This window comes from Orcinus orca, chromosome 19 (assembly GCF_937001465.1).
Source record: "Orcinus orca chromosome 19, mOrcOrc1.1, whole genome shotgun sequence".
Lineage (NCBI taxonomy): Eukaryota > Metazoa > Chordata > Mammalia > Artiodactyla > Delphinidae > Orcinus > Orcinus orca.
In genome coordinates, this window is record NC_064577.1 from 38,103,531 (window position 1) to 38,120,302 (window position 16,772).

Sequence of the window (16,772 nt, forward strand, 5' to 3'; positions counted from 1 at the left end):
AAAGCTTCAGTTTCATTTTCATCCTGGTGGCTCTGAGAAAACACGTTTCTCACTTGGCATAGTCACGTGAAATAGGGCATTCGACTTCATCCACAAAGTCTGTAACATCCATCTGGATCCTATGGATTGCTCTATACCCACCCAACTCAGACATGTCTGCCCTTTCTTCAAGTGCTTGTATTGACAGGTAGACCTGTAATTTCTTTGACTAAGATACAGTTTCCGTAGCCTGTCGTATCATAATAGATCTGTGTTGGGTTAAACTTGCCTAAAAACAGATCTTTTTTCCCCCTGGCTTTAAAGTAAAGGATAATGAAAAAGAAGTAATATTTCCTAATTAGGTATTTAGGTCAAAGAGACATTTTCAGAGTTAAAAGTATTAGTTCTCAATGATAATTCAAATATACTTTTCCAAAGACCTTTAATTGGCAGCTTTCCCCCTCAACTTTTGGTATTGGTGTAGGAATTGTTTGTGGATTTTCTATTTTAAAAAGATCTTCAGTTCATTCTTGTTCTGTTCATAGCACCTAGATATTAATATATGTTAATGCTATTGCTGTATTCTTCCTGACATTCATGTGAAGAAGAAAGAAAACTTTGATGTCTTACTTGGATTTTAGTTAGTTGATGTAAGACTGTTTTCTTTTCCTTTTTAGGTTGCAAACATGTTAAAGGCATCCTGTTATATGGGCCTCCAGGTTGTGGTAAGACTCTCTTGGCTCGACAGATTGGCAAGATGTTGAATGCAAGAGAGCCTAAAGTGGTCAATGGGCCGGAAATCCTCAACAAATATGTGGGAGAATCAGAGGCTAACATTCGTAAACTCTTTGCTGATGCTGAAGAGGAGCAAAGGAGGGTAATGTTAACATAAGTACAATTTAGTGAAAGTTTGTTATCACTTATATGATGATTGAAACCCAGAGTTATGGTGGAAGACTTGTTGCTGTGATTTATAGTTTGAAGAAATTGCAGATAAAATTTATTTTGAACCGAGTTATGTCACTGAACTGGGATTATGGGAGATTTACATGTTGTGAGCAGATGTCAATATCCACATGTTCATAATACAAAGATAGATGATTATATGAGCCAAAGGTTTTGCAAAACAGATCATGAATATGTATTTAAGTGACACTTTTATTCCACATTACTTCCAGAGACTTGAACTCATTTATCCTAAAAGAGAGAAATTAAATCCATAAAGAGACTTGTAGAATTAAGTATGTGTAAGGTTCATGTGCAGAAAGCTAGTTTACTTGCCACTGACTTAACTCAGCTGTAGTGACAGGTATAAGTTGTTAGGTCTCAAAGGAGAACTTGATTGGGGTCTTAGAAAAAAATAAAATTAACTAAAAATCAAGCCAGAGTTTACTAATTGTGATGGTTAATTTTGTGCTAATTTGCCTGGGCCTCAGGGTGCCCGGACATCGGTTAAACATTATTCTGGGTGGGTTGTGTTTACCATTTGAATCTGTAGACTGTCCCTAATATGCCATCCAATCCGTTGAAGGCCTGAATAGAACAAAAAGGCTTACCTTCCCTTGAGTAAGAGGGAATTTCCTACTGCCTGACCTGGAATATCAGTTTTTTCCTGCCTTCAGACTCAAACTGAAACATCTCTTCCTGGCTGTCAAGCTTGTAGGCCTTTGGACTGGAACTACACCATCAGCTCTCTGTGTCTCCAGTTTGCCAGCTGCAGAACTTGGGACTTGTCAGCCTACATAATTATGTTAGCCAGCTCCTTACATTTAATCTCTAGATAGATAGATGGGTAGATAGATTTTATATATATATATATATATATATATATATATATATATTCTTTTTTTTTTTCAGGTACCAATAGAATAGATAGACTAGATCTATAGATCTATTGATTCTGTTTCTCTGGAAAACTTTGACTAATATACTAGTATTAATATATTTGTTTCATTAAAGGAAAGTTTAAAAACAGTATTGTGGGATTTCTGGTTCTGGCAATACAGTAGACTAGGTAACCTGAAAATCTTCCTTCTACAAAAATCTTCAAAAGCTGGATAAAATATAATCCAGCTAAAATAATTTCAAATGCACAATTGAGCTCTCAGGAAAGAAAAGGAAGTCTTCAGAAATCAAAAGAAAACTGAAAACTAGAGTAGTAAAGATAATGAGCTGCAGCTTTTGGTTCTGGTAATGAGTGCATTTGGGTTTTATCATCCAATAGGGGACATAAAATGAGTCCTTGAACTTACTTAAGGTGTGGCCTAGGAACTGGAACCTTCAAAGCAGCTCTGTCATCAATGAAAAGCATGACTAGAAAATATTTCCCTACCAGCACAGAGAAATAACAAAACCTTTTAACTATTTGCCTGGGTTCTAGAGTGGGAGATGAGGAATCTGCCATGGGAATTCTAACCCATGGATCTTTAACTCATGTTTAGGATTTGAAAACACACACACACACACACACACACACACACACACACACACAAACACCCCACTATGTAGTCTGGGGCCCCAAAATTGAGAAATTAATTTTAAAATGAATCCTGGGCCAATGTTAACACATAGGGTTGTTAGATATAAGCACACCCCAAGGGATACTCCAACAAAGCCAGGCCACAAGAGATTCTCACAGGGGAAGCTAAAATAGCTCCAATAAATGGAAAATGTCATCATCAAAATTTTAAACTCAGCAACTAGGTTAAACATAAGCAGTAGTTTCAGCTGAGGAGAGAAGTGATGAACAGTAGAATAGATCTAAAGAAATCACCCAGAATGTAGCACAGAGAGATAGAGAGATGGAAAATATGAAAGAGAAATTGAGATAACAGAGTTAAAATGAGAAGTCCAAATAGAAAGAATAGTGTAGAGGCAATATTCAAAGATAGAATGGCTGAGAATGTTCTAGAATTAAGAAACATAAATACTTAGATTCATGTAGCACCATGAGCCCAAATGGGATAAGTAGAAATTTATGTCTAGATGCATTGTAGTGAAACTGGAGAATGCCAAAGAAAAAAAGAGAAATGTCTTAGTATCAACAAAAAAGAAATGATGATGACATCCAAAGGAATATCCATTATGTTGACAGTAAACTTTTTAACAACAGCAAGAGAGACCAGAAAAGAGTGGAAGAATATCTTCACAGAGCTAAGTAAAAATAACTGTCAACTTAAAATTTTATACACAGCTTAATTCTCATTCAGGAATGAGATGAAATGAAGATATTTTTTCAGACAAAGTCTAATAGAATTAACTAGTCACAGAAGCTTGTTGGAAGAATGTGAAGCAGGATATATTTGAGAATGAAGAAAATTGAACCCAGAAGGAAAGCAGTGGATGCGAGAAACAATGGTGAGCAATGAAATTGGTAAAAATGTAGATAAAATCTGGAACTTCTACTTCTAGTTGTGGCAGATTAGGTAATCTGAATCATGCCTGCCACTGAAGACTACTGGAAAAGCTCAACAAAATGTTTAATTTTTTTTTTTTTTAATGTGCTTGGAGGTATCAGAGAGCTTACAAGATCTAGGGGGAGAATGGAGGCCCAGAAAAAAAGGTCCCAGTTTATGGGGGTCACTGTTCCTCTGGAGAAATTAGCCATTTCTGGAGGGAGCTGCTAAACAGCTATGCAGCCCTCTTGACGGGCTAGTGGGTATAAGGGGGACAGAGATTAGAGCCTATGGCCCACAAAGAGGGGACGTCTGATGAACATGCCTCATTTTGAGTTGGGACTCTGAAGGGCTACACCATAGGAGCAAGCGTTAACCAGAAGCAGACATGCTGTTACAGAGGCTACAGATCAGCTTTGAGTCATGTCATTCTCTAAAATTAGGCTGAGGGTTCCTAAACCACTAGTGCCCCCAGACATTTGGCAGAATTGTAGATCCTTCCTGGTGGAAGGTAGTATCATGCAAGGCCATAAACTATTTCTATAGTTTGCAAATGCAGTGCCTGGCTTATAATCAAAAGCAATCAGATACACAAAGACATAAACAACATGAAGAAAGAGAAACAAAAGATGATAGAAATTGGGCCTCAAGATACTGGAATTCTCAGATACAGACTTTTAAAATAAGTATACTTATTACATTCAAAGAGAAACAAGATTGAAAATTTTGGCAGAGCACTAGAAACTGTTAAAAAAAATCAAATGGAAATTCTGGGAATGAGAAATTCAGTAAATTAACTCAAGTTTAAACAACAGATTAGACACATCTAAAGAGAGAATTAGTGAACTGAAAGATGTTAGACAAAAATAAATACAGACAAAGGATGAAAGGAATGAAGAGAGATAAATACCACAAGAAAGTCTAGTGCACAATTTAAATTTCCAGAAAGTCAGGAGAAAGACGATGGGGCAAAAGCAGTATTTGAAGAGAAAAGGGTTTAGAACTTTCTAAAATGGGTGAAGAACATCAGTCCATGGATTCTAGCAGTGATATAAACCTCAAGCAAAAGAAATACTGAAGAATTCTACACTTATAATCATTGTTAAATGGCTGAAAATAAAAAAAGGAGAGAGAGAGAAATCTTAAAAGCAGCTAGAGAAAAAAAAAGGATTACCTTCCAATAAACAGCAATTAGCTGGCAGCTGTCTTCTCAACAGAAATGACAAAAATCAGAAATCAGTTGAATGTCATTTTTTAAGAGAATAGCTGTCAACTTAGAATTTACATTGTCATGTAAATATACAATAAAGTACTGTATTGTAATAAAAATAGACTGGCTGTACACAGTTGTGAATCTAACAAATAAATGTTGAGCAAAAGAAAACACAAGAAAGGATCATATATACTATATGATTCCATTTATATACAGCTCAACTAAAGTACAGTGTTTAATGATGCATGCTTCTAAGTTGGTAAAACTATAAAGGAAAGTGAGAAATAATTACCTTAAAAATCAGATTGTGGTTGCCTTTGGGGCATGGAGGGGAGGGATGTTGGGGAAGGGTGGTGAGGAGGCACTGCCAGGATGCTGGCACTCTTGTGCGTCTTGTTATGGTTACATGGATGTTCATTTTGTGACAGTTCCTTCAGACATACATTCACATTTGTGGAACTTCCCCTCTATGTATGTCATATTCCACAATAAAAACGTTTAAAAGAGGTTAAATTTAAGAAGAATTCACTGTACAAAATAATAATGATGATCAATATATCTTTTTAAGGATAGAACTAAAATATGGAACAAAACATGTGGGAAGTGGGTTGAATCCATGTAAGATCCTTGTATTATTTGGGAAGAAGTTAGACATATTAATTAACATAAAACTTAAGTAAATGTTTATGTGAAAATTGTTTATAGTTCTCAAGCTTTTCCAAGGCATGAGGGAGGAGTGGGGGAAGGAATAAAGAAAACTCAAATACTTTAGAAGGCAAGAAAGGAATAACAAGACTCGAAGAAAATGTGAAGATACCGAAAACGTAACTTTTAAAAAGATTTCACTTAGAATAGCATTCAGAATGATAAGATAACTAGGATTAAATCTAACAGGAACGTTAAAGGAGAAAATTATAAACATTTTTGAAAATCTTTTTTCAAGAGCTAATAAATGGTAAGGTAGAACATTTTCACATGGGAATCCTGACATTATCATAAAAATGACAGTTCTGCCCATATTAACCTGTAAGTTCAGTGCTTTTCCAGTCAAGTCTAACAGGACTTTTTTGGAATTTGACTTTTTTTTTTTTTGGATGCTTGAAGAGTCATGAAAATTTTGGAGAATAATGAAAAGTTACTTATTCAGATATCAAGACTTACTGGAAACCTATAGTAATTGAAACAATTTTATATATTCATGAAAAAACAGACCATGGAAATAGAGGAACACAGGAAGAACTTGTTACGTGAAAAGTGGCAATACAAATCAGAGGGGAAATGATATACTGTTTCAAGATGGGACTGAGATCATTGGCTCTCTGTTTGGAAAAAGATAAAATGCAGTCCCTGTCTCACTTCATACAGAATTACAAAAAACAAAACTAAAACTTAAGAGAAAATTTTTAGAAGAAAACTAGGGTAAGGCATTAAGAATTGAGGCTAGGGAAGAATTTCTTAATAAGATATAGAAATTAAATCCATAAAAGAAAAAAAAGTTTATTTGGCTACATTAATATAAAGAAAATTCTCTCTGACAAATTACACTGGATACAAATGTCTCAAACTAGAAGAGATATTTGCAACCCATATAATCCACAAAAAATTGGTATTCCTCTATAATAAATTCTCTGTAATAACTCCTGTATAATAAGTAAGAAAAAGACAAACACCACAATTTTTTTAAAAAACTGGCAAAGGATATGAATAGGCAATTTCTCAGAGGAAGAACCCAACTGATGATAAGCAGATGAAACAATGCTGAGGAAAATGCATAATAAAAGAGAAATCACCTTATAAACAACCTGATAAAATTTACAAAGACCAATAATGCCAGAAGTTGATGAGGTTATGGAGAAACAGGGCTTCATATACATTACTAGTCATAGTATAAATTAGAAAAATAGTAATATTGTGCAGATTAATTTGACATCTTACAAAAATGAAGATGCACAAACCTCATGACCCATGAGTTCTACTTCAACCCTACTTCAAGTTCTACTTCAAGTTCTACCCTAGAGAAATACTCTTGCACTTGTGCACCAAATGACATGTACCAGAATGTTGATTGCCGCACTATATGCAATGGGGGGAAAGCTAGAAACATCTTGATTCTTCTCAGTAGGAAATGGAATATCATCTTAGACATTAAAATAAATAACAGACTTACATGGATCAATATGCATAACACCCAGAAACATAATATCTATTTTTTAATCTAGTAAGCTTTATTAAATCTAATTTATCCTGTCATTTCCTACTTTTTATTTTTGTTGATGGTAAAAATAAATTTTAAACATTGCCTTTATAACAACCCTTCTGCTGCTTCAAATCTACTTGTTGGGTGCTTAATCATTTCAGTTTTACACAAGGTGGTTTTCTCCCCTGCTTCCCTATATCCCATTAAGTTCTTGTTCATATTCAGATCTCTAGCCATCTCAGCTCCATTGCATCCTGGTATATTATTGCAAGTCTAATAACTGATCTCAACTCTTCAGACAGTCCCAGAACCAATTCGGTTTTACAATTCGTTCCTAGTACTACAATATTTTTTGTTTCAGATATCTTTTTACCTCTCAGAATACCAAGAAAAATAGTCATTACCATTTACTATCTGGGTTGAAAGAACTTCTTTTTAAAAATTGTTTTTAAGTTGATTACAGATCACTTACAAACAAAAATAAAGGGAAGCAGAGACTATTAAAATATTTAATAGAGCTTAAATATAGCAAACCAAATTTTTATTCCATATTTTCCTGGGTTTGAAGATATCTACTGATTGATCGATAGATATATACCCAAAATGCTCAGGAGCCTCTGTATGTAACTAATTGTTCATCAGTTGTCATGCGTGAAGTTGTACACTGATTCTAAATTTCAAATACATCTCTCATAGATTATAGCCTATCATTACTTCTTGTTCTTCTACTTGCGTCGTCAAGACAATACTTGAAGAGTTTTTAAAAAAATCTTTGGCTTATAATTTTGTTGAAGACGGGATGGACACCAGGCACTCCATAATTGCAAAATATTTTTATTTTTAGATTTGTATACACCTTTTAGAATGGCCAATCTAATTTTTTTTTTTTTTTTTTTTTTGCGGTACGCGGGCCTCTCACCGCTGTGGCCTCTCCCGTTGCGGAGAACAGGCTCCAGATGTGCAGGCCCAGCGGCCATGGCCCACGGGCCCAGCCGCTCCGCGGCATGTGGGATCCTCCCGGACTGGGGCACGAACCCGCGTCCCCTGCATCTGCAGGCGGACTCTCAACCACTGTGCCACCAGGGAAGCCCCAATCTAATTTTTTTAAAGTATCATTTTAACTTTATTTATTTATGGCTGCATTGGGTCTTCGTTACTGCATGTGGGCTTTCTCTAGTTGTGGCGAGCACGGGCTACTTTTCCTTGCAGTGCGTGGGCTTCTCATTGCAGTGGCTTCTCTTGTTGTGAAGCCCGGGCTATAGGCTCATGGGCTTCAGTGGTTGCGGCTTGCGGGCTCTAGAGTGCAGGCTGAGTAGTTGTGGCGCATGGGCTTATTTGCTCCACAGCATGTGGGATCTTCCCACATGAGTAATGATGACATAATTTCTAGAATTTTGAAATAGTATAATATATCTTAGATTTATGAAAAGATCCAGTGGACCCATACAGTAATTGCAAGATAGAGTGAGGTTTTTTTTCTGTTTTTAAAAATATATATTTTCCATTTTGTTCCAGTGGAATACTTCTAGAAAAAACGTAGTCATGAGATATCAATCTTTATAAATAGTTAAAACTGCTTAACAGTGAAAATTAAAAACTGAAATTGTTTTTCAAGTGGACCCTAATGGTATACTGAGGATTAAATTATTAGGTGCAGGTGAGAAGCATTTTATAAAATCTGTTGTGATAGTTTCCACATGGCTGCATAGGTATCTTTGGTGCTGTTTTTAAACTTGCAGACAGTTTAAGTATGACACTATTAATAATAAAACTGAGTTGGCAAAGAATTTCTAGGTAGATATTAATCATAGCCAGCTTTTTCTGATATACTTTTCTCAATCCTTACATCCAGAAAGGCTTGGTATATTCGGTTAATGACCCCATGGAGAGTATATATGTGTTACATAATAAAGAAAAGCATCACCTCTGTGATTCTGGACAGTCCAGGCTGACAAAGATGAACACTTGCATATAGGTCAAACTAGCTAAATATAGAACAGCCATTTTCCAAGGCTGTTGCCAGGGGCTCAACAGCATCAGCTCTGTTTCTATGGGGGAAGACTTTGCAAATGGTAAGAACAGAGCTAGAAGTCAGTGAGTTGAAGAGAATTGCATTGTGGAACTTTAAACTCTTTGGTAAAGGGTTTATTGATAATTCAGCTATATTAATCTGTGAACATTAATCTTGACATCTTCCTTACCTGATTCTTAATTTATTGCAGTAAGAACTTGCCTTTATTTAAGTAACACACCTGTAGAAATTGATGTTATCATACTCAGTAGGTTGGCGGAAGGGACCTGATGACAAGTCGTAAGATTAGCAAGGTTCTGAAAAGGTCAGAATTGTACTGAATTATGGTTAGGGAAGATTGCTCCTGTGATCATTAAATCAAGCACAGTATCCTTATTGTCTCTGGCTTCCCTTCCACATAGATGATTTTTGAGGTTCGACTGAGAAGGAAGTCATGATTCCAGTGGTAACGTAAGGCACATTGATAGCAAAATTCATACATTATAACAGCTTTTTGTTTTATGCTGTATTGACAGACAACTTTGAATAAAAATGTTTTCTAAAAATAATGTAGAATCTCACAGCTTCTTAGTCACAAACAGGAGTGTCCTAGTTTTTCTTTGAAGACAGCAAGTATTAATGCTCTACTATATAGAAGTGTTTGGCAAAGCTAAGGTTGTAGTTCCAATTCTTCATTCTCTGTCTTCTCTGCAGATGGAAAGGTGAATAGTTTTTGGTGTTGAAATTTTTTTAAGCAACAAGCTATCACTTATCAGACATCTGTTCAATAATTATGACAGTAATTGAGAAATAAAGTTAATTTTTTCAGGTTTTAATTTAGTTTTAAAACAATTGTGGAAAGAGAACAATTTGTAAGTTATGTTCAGGAAAAAATATAATGAAACTTAGTTAAATTTTGGAACCTAAATGAACACATGAGTATCATCTTGCATAAGAATGCATTAAAGAATGAACAGTACTCCAAATAATGAATAATAAAATGTAAGTATTATAAGATACTGTATCTATTTTTTGTTTATTATTATGAAGTAGAACTAACTTTTCTGGTGTACCATTTTATAGATTTTAACATGTGTATAGTTTCATGTAACCACCACCAAAATCTACATGCAGAACATTTACATCACCCCCCAAAATTCCCTCATGCTGTCCCTTTGCTAATAACTCCTGGTAACTACTGATCTGTTTTCCATCCCTATACTTTTGTCTTTTCCAGTGTCATATAAATGGGATCATAGTATGTAACTATGACCAGTTTCTTCTTTTTCAGACTGGCTTCTTTCACTCATCATATTGCCTTTGAGATTCATCCAAGTTGTCGCATGTATCAAACATCCCTTTTTACTGTTGAGTAGTATTCCATCTTATGGATATACCATAGTTTGTTTATTCACTCACCCACTAGAGTGCATTTGGGTTGGTTGTAGTTTGGGGCAGTTATGAGTAGAGCTGCTATAAACCAAGGAGTGGAATTGCTTGATCATACAGTGTTTTATCTGTTTTTTATTTTTTTTAATATATATTCAGATGTGTTTTAGATCCAATCCAATTTCCTTCAGGTCATTTTTAGAACTGTTTTTCTTCCTACTTCTGATGTAACATTTCATCTTTTATCTTTGTCATGTTTGCTTGATCCTTTTTCCTTTGGGTTGCCTTTATTGGAGTCATCTTCTGGTGTTGTAGCCCAGAATCTGTCTTGCTTTTATATGCCTCCAGCTTAATTACATGATTCATCTTCTTACAGAATCTAGTTTGCTACTATACTCTTCTTTACCATTTGTAGATGACTCTCAGATCTATCTTTCTCACCTGTTTTGTTCAGTTTATATCTTATTCTCTGGAGGACATTTCTAATTAGATGTCCTGTTAACTCTTTAATCTTCTTATGGTAGAAACTTAAAAAAAAATTTTTCCCTTCCATCTTTTCCCTTCTACAGCTTTCTTATCATAACTACAAGATAATTTCTTACCTTTGCTGTTACTTCCCCTTCTACTTGCAGGCAGTAACCAAACCTAGGACTTGGCTTTTTAGTCATCACTACTCCCATCACCAAAACTCTCTTACAGATTCTGTTTACCTCATTTACATACCATTGTTTCTCACTGACCTTCCAACTACGTATTTCTCCGTTTCCATCCTAAAGTCAGGATTAAAATCATCTTACATAAAGAGCATTCTGCTTTTGCAAGTGTGTGTGTGTGTGTGTGTGTGTGTGTGTGTGTGTGTGTGTGTGTGTGTGTGTGTGTGTGTGAGGGAGAGAGAGAGAGAGAGAGTTCAATAGAAAGGCCTGCTCCCTGTTGTGATAGTACTATAACTTTTGTTTCTCACGTTAGGTAAATTTTATTATCCCTTTTACAGGGCCTGGATTGCCTCTTAGCCGTTTGCTCAAGTGGCCCTGCATGCTTCTAAATTCTTATCTGTTAGGCCCTCTCTTTCTCCTTCTGCATGTCTTTGTTCAGGAATAATTTCTCACACCCCAAAACAAGTGTACCTGTGATTTAGGAGGACACAAAGTTGTATTTGCAGGTAATATGATTGTCTACTTAGAAAATTCAAAAGAATCAACTAAAAAAACTTAGATGTTAGAAGAAAGTTAAGTAGCCAGATATAAAATAAATATACAAAAATTAATATTTCTTCATATATACTGTTTTTGAAATATAAGGTAAAAATCCCATGCACAACTGCAACCAAAAAACATAAATAGTTAGGAATGTTATGAATGAATTAGTATGACAAAAAGTACAAAACTTTATTGGGAGATGTAAAAGACTTGAATAATTGGAGACATATTCTTAAGAACTGAATGTGCTATAAAGATATTAGTACTTCCTAAACTGATTTAGAGATTGAATCTAATTCCAATCAAAGCTTGGCTTTTTTGTTTATTTTTTACTTTTTTTGTTTGTTTTTCATTGGAGAAAGTTGTTTTTGCTCTAGTAGAATGATTCTAATAATCATCAGGAAGTAAACATGGTTGAAAGTAGCCAAGACAGTTATAAAAAAGAAGAAGAACGTGTGGAGGGTAAGAGCTTGCCCAAACCACTGCTATGGTCCATAGTATAGGCTGGAAATAGTCTAGCACATATGAAAATATAAAGCCTGATAGAAATGGCATCTCAGTCAATGAAGAAAAGTTTATTTAGTCAACAATATTGGATCAGTTAGTTAACTCTTTGAAGAATTACTTGGATTCTTACTTCACTTGTACCATATACAAAAATAAAATTCCAGATAGACTAAAGAATTATATGTAAAGTAAAAATTTACAAGAGAAGAAAATGTAGGTGACTACCAGTGTCTGTAATGGGAGAGGATTTTAAGGATAAAAGTAATGGAAAACATAAAAATAAAAATTGATAATGTTGGCTGTTTAAATAGTAAAAATACATTTTTTAAAACCCTTCCATTTATCAAAAATATACCATAAATAAAATTAAAAGACAAATAGCAAACTGGGATAAAACGTTTATAACAAATATAATAATACCCTTAATATATAAATAATTTTTATAAATCAATAAAAATTATTAAATCCCAACAGAAAAATGTACAGAGGACATGAAGAAATAAGAGAAAAATTATCAGTGGTAAAAAAAATGATTTTAAAAAGTGCTAGCCTCGTCAATAATTAGACAAATGCCAATTTAAAATGATTGAAAAATACCATTATTCATACATCAAGTTGATAACTACTTTAAAAAATTTCTAGTATTCATTACTTTCGAGGATATACCAAGATAGTCACTGTCATATACGGTGGTAGGATTGTTACAAAATGATAAAAACCTTTCTAGAAAAATATTTGAAAGCCTATTTCAAGAGCATTAAAATACTCAAAACACCTTTTAACATAACAATTTGCCTTCATGAAGTAATCATACATATTGTCAAAGATTTAAGTATAAAAATGTTCATTGCGGGCTTCCCTGGTGGCGCAGTCGTTGAGAATCTGCCTGCTAACGCAGGGGACACGAGTTCGAGCCCTGGTCTGGGAGGATCCCACATGCCGCGGAGCAACTAGGCCCGTGAGCCACAACTACTGAGCCTGCGTGTCTGGAGCCTGTGCTCCGCGGCAAGAGAGGCCGTGGTAATGAGAGGCCCGTGCACCGCGATGAAGAGTGGCCCCCACTTGCCAAAACTAGAGAAAGCCCTCGCACAGAAACCGAGACCCAACACAGCAAAAATAAATAAATTAATAAACTCCTACCCCCAATATCTTCTTTAAAAAAAAAAAATGTTCATTGCAACAACTTCTTGATACTAAAAACTTAGAAATTGTTAAATATGTGACAGTAAAGAATTAATGTGGAGTAGGGGAATTAAATTGTGAAACCAGTCATATGATGAAATATTATGGAGCCATTAAAACTCATAATGTATAGCTGTATTTATAGACATGGGAAAGGGCTTAAGATAATATCTGGGCTGGAAAAAAGAGATACAAACTTTTTATGTAGTACCAAATTAATAATATCAGTTATTTCTAGCTAGTTGAATTTTGGATGATTGAGATTTCTTTACATCTTTTGGTATTTTTTCCAAGTTTTCTATAGTGGTCATGTATTTTGCAATTAGAACCCAAAATAACAATTTTAAATTGTTTTTAAAAAACAGTTAATGTTCAAGAGAATGCAAGATGCAGTGAGTTTCCAATTTTTAATTAAAATAAAATTAAAACAAATAAATCTGCATTAACAGCATTTATCTTTAAGCAACACAATATAGTTTATTTTTAACTTATTTCTATTTGTTTTATAACTTTTGCTCAGTTAACATCTAATACTTTCATAGTAAAATTTTTAAGTCTATTTAAAAAAAAAATGATATCCTTGCCAGAGTTTTAGTGAATACCAACCATATCTAATCTTGAATCTCATTATGCCCATCATTTATACCATCCGTATGTTGTCATATTTAGGTTATGTTCATTTTCACCTGTTTTGTTTTGCTAATCCCTAATGGTTTTTGTGAAAAAAAAAAAAAAAATCTCTGCAATGCACTTCCCCCTTTGGTTCCTAACAAGAGGCTTAATTACTTAAATATAAATTGCTAGAAGGTCCATGTTAACTTAACCTAGTGAACTATTGGCATTTAAAAGTATTTGCATCTATTAAAAGTTCAAAATATATAAACTGATTTCTTTTAATGATAACTCTATATCTGACAAAGTAAAACAGAAATCACTATGTAGAAGAAACAGCATCTGCTTGACCATGTTCTTTTTATAAACTTTGTCTCTGTTCTCACTTTACTGTTCAGAAGAAGCAAACTGTTTTCATACGATATAACTGAATATGAATCAAGTTCAGTATCTTCTCCCATTTGCCCAATTCCCAGTCTACCTCTGTGTGGAGTTACTCTTCAGCTATATAGTGTGACAAATATTAAACTTACTGCTTTGGGGGCTATCCTCTCACCAAAACTCAGGGAAAATGGGAGGGAGCTGCCGTTCATTGACCTAAGAAATGCTTGACAGTTCTTCTTTCAAAGAGTGAGATAAGAAATGTGTGTGAATGAATAGTTAGTTATGATGGACTATTCATTTTCATCAGTATATAATGTGTGTTTTCGTTTTATGTCTATTAAATATGAGGTTCTGGAATGCCTTTTCACTTTGCAGAATTCTGAGACTGCAGTTCCAACACCTTTGAGAGGGCAGCAATCATGATTATACTGGCTACATTTATTAGTCAAAAAGCGCAAAAGCTTTGTTTTGCTCTTTTGATTAGTTTGTTTAATAATATATTCAAATTATGATCTTTAATGTTATTTCTTTCACTAGCTTGGTGCTAACAGTGGTTTGCACATCATCATCTTTGATGAAATTGATGCCATCTGCAAACAGAGAGGGAGCATGGCTGGTAGCACAGGAGTTCATGACACTGTCGTCAACCAGTTGCTGTCCAAAATTGATGGGGTAGAGCAACTAAACAACATCTTAGTCATTGGTATGTTTGCTTGGTTTAAAAAAAAAAGGTACTATGATTTCAAAAACATTAGATACTTAGGTTCTGAATTCAGATTTGTGTAGCTTGTAATTATACTATTTTGCCAGTGTTTCCAAATTAGAATCAAGTGATATTGAAGAATTTCACTATTTTAATGTCTAGCCTTAATAGGACAAATGAAAAATGGGTTTTAGTGACTCATGGCTTTTTTTTTTCTTTTAATAAAACTCCTCACTTTTTTTTTAAATTTATTTTTTATTATTTTTGGCTGTGTCGGGTCTTAGTTGTGGCATGTGGGATCTTTTGTTGCGGCACGCGGGCTCTTCGTTGCGGCACATGGGCTTCTCTCTAGTTGTGGCATGTGGGATCTTAGTTCCCCGACCAGGGATCGAACCCGCGTCCCCTGCATTGGAAGGCGGATTCTTAACCACTGGACCACCAGGGAAGTCCCAACTCATGGCTTTAAACTTATAGTTAACAGGTGAAAAAGGCTGCACGATGTAATGCAGTGGTTTTCAAACTGGGTCCTGTAGGCCTCCAGGAGTCCTCAGAGCTACTTCAGGGTCTGTGCGGCCAGGGTTTGAGCTTCAGATCATGCATCCCTATTATAACTTATCTTTTTAACTGCTTTATGTACTGAAGTTCTTCTTAAGATGACTTTGAAAACAAAACAAAACAAAAATTCTGCCGTTTATGAAGGTTGAAAACCATTGGCCTACAAAAAAGAGAAGGGATGTTGGGGTCAGACAGATCATGTTCACATTGCCCCTCTCTCACTTTGATAGTTTACTTACCTTCTCTGAACCTAAAATTTTCTTTTTAAATATGTGAAGATTTCATTACATTTATATTCCACTGGCCTGTACAGTAGTGAAATACTAAAGCAAAGTCCCCAGGTATTTTCATTAGGTCGAGAACAAATGATATTTTTGAAAATGACTGCTTTTCTATTTGACTTTTATAAAATGTCCTCTTAGCTTGTCAGGGAAAATCCTATTCTTACACATACTGAAGGGGCATTTTATCTTATTTTTGAATTCTGATAATTTGTTTGTTGTTTTAACAACTGTGCTCAGGAATGACCAACAGACCAGATCTCATAGATGAGGCTCTCCTTCGACCTGGAAGACTGGAAGTTAAAATGGAGATAGGTAAATAGATCTGTCACTGATTGGGGGAGGGGAGTGTAATTAGAGTTCATTAGCAGGAGCAAAGTCATATAACTTAATATTTGTTAGAAAAGTTGTATATCAGAAGCAGGTATTTACACGCTTGAGTACCTATAAGAAAAACATTAAGATTATAATAATGTCTATTTTATTTTCAATTTTATCAGGCTTACCAGATGAGAAAGGCCGACTCCAGATCCTTCACATCCACACAGCAAGGATGAGAGGGCATCAGTTGCTCTCTGCTGATGTAGACATAAAAGAACTGGCCATAGAGACCAAGAACTTCAGCGGTGCTGAGCTCGAGGGTCTGGTGCGAGCAGCGCAGTCCACTGCTATGAACAGACACATAAAGGTCAGTGAAATCAACTACCATATATTAGGAGTCTGCAGCCCTGTAAATACCATGCCAGTATTCTTTCTCTTTCCTTTTAAGCATACTAAGGACTAGGGTAATACTGACTTTTGATGGAGAATAGACATGGTAAAAGGTATAGGGATTAATTGTCAACTGCTAAATCTTCCGAGTAGTTGGAAAAAAGATAATGGTAGCATCTGCCCCATGGTAACCACTGACCCATTTACCTTAGGTTGCCACCATTTGATACAGACATGTGAAGATGAAGATTTTGAAGAATTTTTTAAAAATTTGTGCTGTGTTGACTTGTATCATGACATAGGAAGTTGGATTTTCTACATGCTAGAATTACGGGGGCTGCTTCATTAAGTAAATGTATTGAATACCTGCTATTTTCAAGGTATTAAGCAGGAGACACAAAGATAATAAAGCACGACCTTTTCCCACAAGGAGTAGAGAGTCAGGGAAATGGATATG

General features: G+C 35.0%; 1 protein-coding gene across 4 annotated transcripts in view; it reads left to right on the plus strand.

Annotated features, from left to right (window-relative positions):
• Positions 1-16,772, plus strand: part of NSF (N-ethylmaleimide sensitive factor, vesicle fusing ATPase) — a 156,813-nt gene that overhangs the window by 85,873 nt on the left and 54,168 nt on the right. For all 4 annotated transcript variants that reach the window (XR_007473258.1, XM_049701430.1, XM_033439002.2 and 1 more), the window contains exons 9-12: positions 657-856; positions 14,603-14,768; positions 15,845-15,919; positions 16,105-16,292. Coding sequence is in view for 3 of the 4 variants with exons in the window: in XM_049701430.1 (XP_049557387.1) it covers positions 657-856; positions 14,603-14,768; positions 15,845-15,919; positions 16,105-16,292 (629 nt within the window). In the remaining variant the exon portion in view is untranslated. The remainder of the gene's footprint in view (positions 1-656; positions 857-14,602; positions 14,769-15,844; positions 15,920-16,104; positions 16,293-16,772) is intronic.